General features: G+C 59.6%; 1 protein-coding gene across 1 annotated transcript in view; it reads left to right on the top strand.

The window, feature by feature from the left end:
• The window catches only part of FDXR (ferredoxin reductase), a gene marked incomplete in the record, with an annotated part of 29,993 nt that extends 29,497 nt beyond the window's left edge, over positions 1-496 (top strand). Inside the window, 1 exon segment of the mRNA XM_014586679.2 lies at positions 60-496. Within this exon segment, the coding sequence (XP_014442165.1) occupies positions 60-496 (437 nt within the window).
• Positions 497-3,231: the final 2,735 nt, after the last annotated feature.

A 3,231-nucleotide genomic window follows, 5' to 3' on the forward strand; every position in this document is an offset into this window, starting at 1 on the left:
GGGGACACGATCCTGCGCCGTGACCCCCTGCGCACTGGGCCTGGCGGCCGCTCTCACAGCCCCCCGCTCCGAGTTCCCTGGCGCTGGCGCTGGGACCAAGATCCCCGACGGCTGGGCCGAGAAGCCGCGGCCTCCTGCTGCAGAAGTAGGTTGGCGTTTAGGCCCAGGAGGGCAGAGTGGGGACGTGCGAAGGCAGAAAGGTGCCTGGCCGCCTGAAACCCCCAAGGGTACGTCCCAAGATCCTCTTCGAAGAGCGACGCGGGGATTTCCACTGGGCCCCAAGGCTCACCTTGTTCAGCTCGCCCAGCAGGGACTTCGGACTCGGTCCCCAGGCCTCAGGTGGTTCTCGGATGCTGGTGCCGTCCTAGCTCGGCCCCTGACCATGACCCACGGGAAAACCGAGGAAAGGAACTTAGGGAGGAGGTGCCACCCCGCAGGCATTGAGCTCCTGGCTGTGGCAGTGACGTTGAGCCTGTTTCTAAATCCTGAAGAATAAGAACGTGAAGGGGGCAGGTAGGCAGGGGACCCGACTCCTGGGTTCCTTCCGGGCCCTCTGGCAGGCCTGTGCTGGTATCCAGCCCATAACCAGACCTGCCAGGTCAGCTGGGTCATCCCACCAGGGAGTCTGGGGTCGCGACCCAGCTTGAAGGCGTGGGGATGGGGACCCAGGAGCCAGGGACGCCCTCAGGGGGCAGCGGCGAGGTGGGGGGCGCCGAGAGCGCGTTGCCCAGTTTGGCCGCCAGGAGGCGTGGCGCGGAGCCCACCCCCGCCCCCCCCGCCGCATCGCGAGTGTCCTTGAGCCGCAGGTGACGGGTGGCTCTCGCCGCTCGCGCCCCCTCCTCCCGCGGGGGGAGCCTGATGCCACGTTCCCTATGAATTATTTATCGCCGGCCTAAAAATACCCCGAACTTCACAGCCCAAGTGTAAGAGATTCCTGCAGAGGGGAGGGGGCGGCGAGACCCCCCCCCCGGCGGGGGACGAGATTAGTGGGGAGTGGGGTAGTTAGTCTCGGAGGAGCAAGAACTCGGTGCCCACACCGGTGTGGGGGGGGACAAAGATGAAGGGCGGCTGTCCCGGGACGCCTGGGTTTGGGTTTAGGCTGGGCAGAAGGGGAGGGAGGGGAAACCCGACGACAAAGTAGGGGCTGCTCACCGGATGGACAGTGAGTCCAGAGCAGTGGAGTCTGTGCCCTCCTGGGAAGGGGAGGCTGTGGGTCCTGGCCTGCCCAAGATGGGGGGGGGGTCACCTTAAGCCTGGGAGGTGCTCAGTACCTTCAGGGTGATGCTGAGTGTCCGGTGACTGCTGCCACCCTCCCTAGGTCTTTTTAGGATCCTGGTGTTCTTCAGACCCTAATAGCAGGTGTGTATGGAAAGGCGGGGCTCTGAGGGAGTGGCAGGGATCTGGGAGCCCAGGGCTCTACCCTCAAGGAGCCCACAGCCCAGTGTTGCTGGGGGCCTCCTCAGGTGGGCAAAGCCTGCCACTGCCCACTCCACCTGGCAGAGGCTAGTGGACCTCCGTACTTGGGAGGGAGGGCCCGACTGCGGGTCCAGAGCCTGAGGGCCAAGGCAGGTGCCCCGTGGGAAGGGGGTTAGGTTGGGCTTGAAAGGACAGTAGGATTTTGTCAGGGAAGGACATTCCAGCCAGGAGAACAGCAGGACTAGAGCTGGGGATGAGGACAGAATGGGGCTGTTTGGCCACCAGAGTGGCAGGGCTGTGGAGGCCACGGAGGGGAGGGCAGTGGTTGGGGCTAGGGTGTGTGGGGCCCTGGTCATAGGACCCAGGGATCCAGGCTTCATCTGTGGAAGGCAAGGAGCCGTTCTGTTTGAGGAGGGGCACAGTGGCCCAGTGCAGCAGGTGGGGGTGGGTGGGGAAGAGGTGGAGGGGGAAGTCAGGGGAGATTGAGACAGAGCGGGTGCGGGTCTGTCCTGCCTTTCTTGCCAGTGGCTGGATGCCACATGGTGTGAAGACTTTCATGTCTGAGGCTCCTTGACTCGGCCCATTGCTCTTGGGAGCTCAGAGACACACCTGACTCCAACCCTTCCCTGGAGGAGTTCTGACCCACCTTGAGAGGTACAACCTGCCTCAACTTCCCCTCCTCCCCACCCCACACCTAGGACACCTCACTGGGGAGAGTGTCTGGGGACAATGTCCCTTTGCAGTGGGCGAGGGGCCTAGGCCTCTCATCCAGGAGCCATGTGTGTCATTTTAAATTTTCAAGTATCTACGTTTTAAAAACTTAAGAAGAATGGGTGAAATGGATTTTACTAGGCTGTGTTAACACAATATTTCCCAAGTGTTGATATCACAACATGTAATCAATGTGGACCTATGAGCGAGCCGTTTTCCACTCCTCAGTTCATGCTGTCTTCAATATCCGGTGTGCTGTCCACGTGGACAACACACCTGCTTGGAGGAGTCCCAGCTCAAGAGTTGCAGGTGACTACTGCAACTCTTGGCGGCTGGAGAGGACAGCACAGGTCCAGAGCTCACTGCTGGGAGGAAGAAGCGGCAGGATAGAGGCCTGGGGGCTTCCCAGAGACGGGATGCACTGGGCTGGAGGTGTGGGCAGAGATGAGCCCCATCGGGTTTGAAATCCTGCCATACGGGAGCTGAGCTGTGGCGTCGCTTGTCTTAGAACCTCATCCCACACTCAGACATGTCTCCAGCCGACGATTCTGTGTTCGCGTACTAGGACACCATACATGTGGGACATTTCAAGGGGACCAGCATGAGTTTAAGATTCCCTCCTCTGCCCCAAATCCTCTCTTCTCTGGGCTGGCCAATGGTGCAGTGGTTAAGGCAGTTGGATTCCACATGGCCAACTTCCCGGCTTGAGTCCCAGACCTGGTGTCTTGAAAAACATACTGGGTGCACGTGCATGCATGCCCAAAATCATGAGAGGAGCATGGAGAAGGGACTGTGGCATGGCCATCCTCCTGGAGGGTGATTTCTCGCTGTCTCCCTCCAGCAACGGCATACACCCTATAGCAAAATGAAAAGGAAAAACCCTGTCTTCTTTGCCTGGAATTCCATCACCTGGCACTTTAGATCGAGGCTCTAAATACGGCTAAACTACATCTCTCTCTCTTTTTTTGGAGAGTTGTTGTTTGTTTTTGTTTTTTTTTCTATAGGGCATGTGCGCTCACCAGAGAGATGGAGAGACAGAAAGCAAGAAATCACCCCCCAGCGGGGATGGCCACACCGCAATCCCTTCTCCTCCATTCTCCTCTC

Source organism: Tupaia chinensis, unplaced genomic scaffold (genome assembly GCF_000334495.1).
Source record: "Tupaia chinensis unplaced genomic scaffold, TupChi_1.0 Scaffold000159_1, whole genome shotgun sequence".
Taxonomy (NCBI): Eukaryota; Metazoa; Chordata; class Mammalia; order Scandentia; family Tupaiidae; genus Tupaia; species Tupaia belangeri.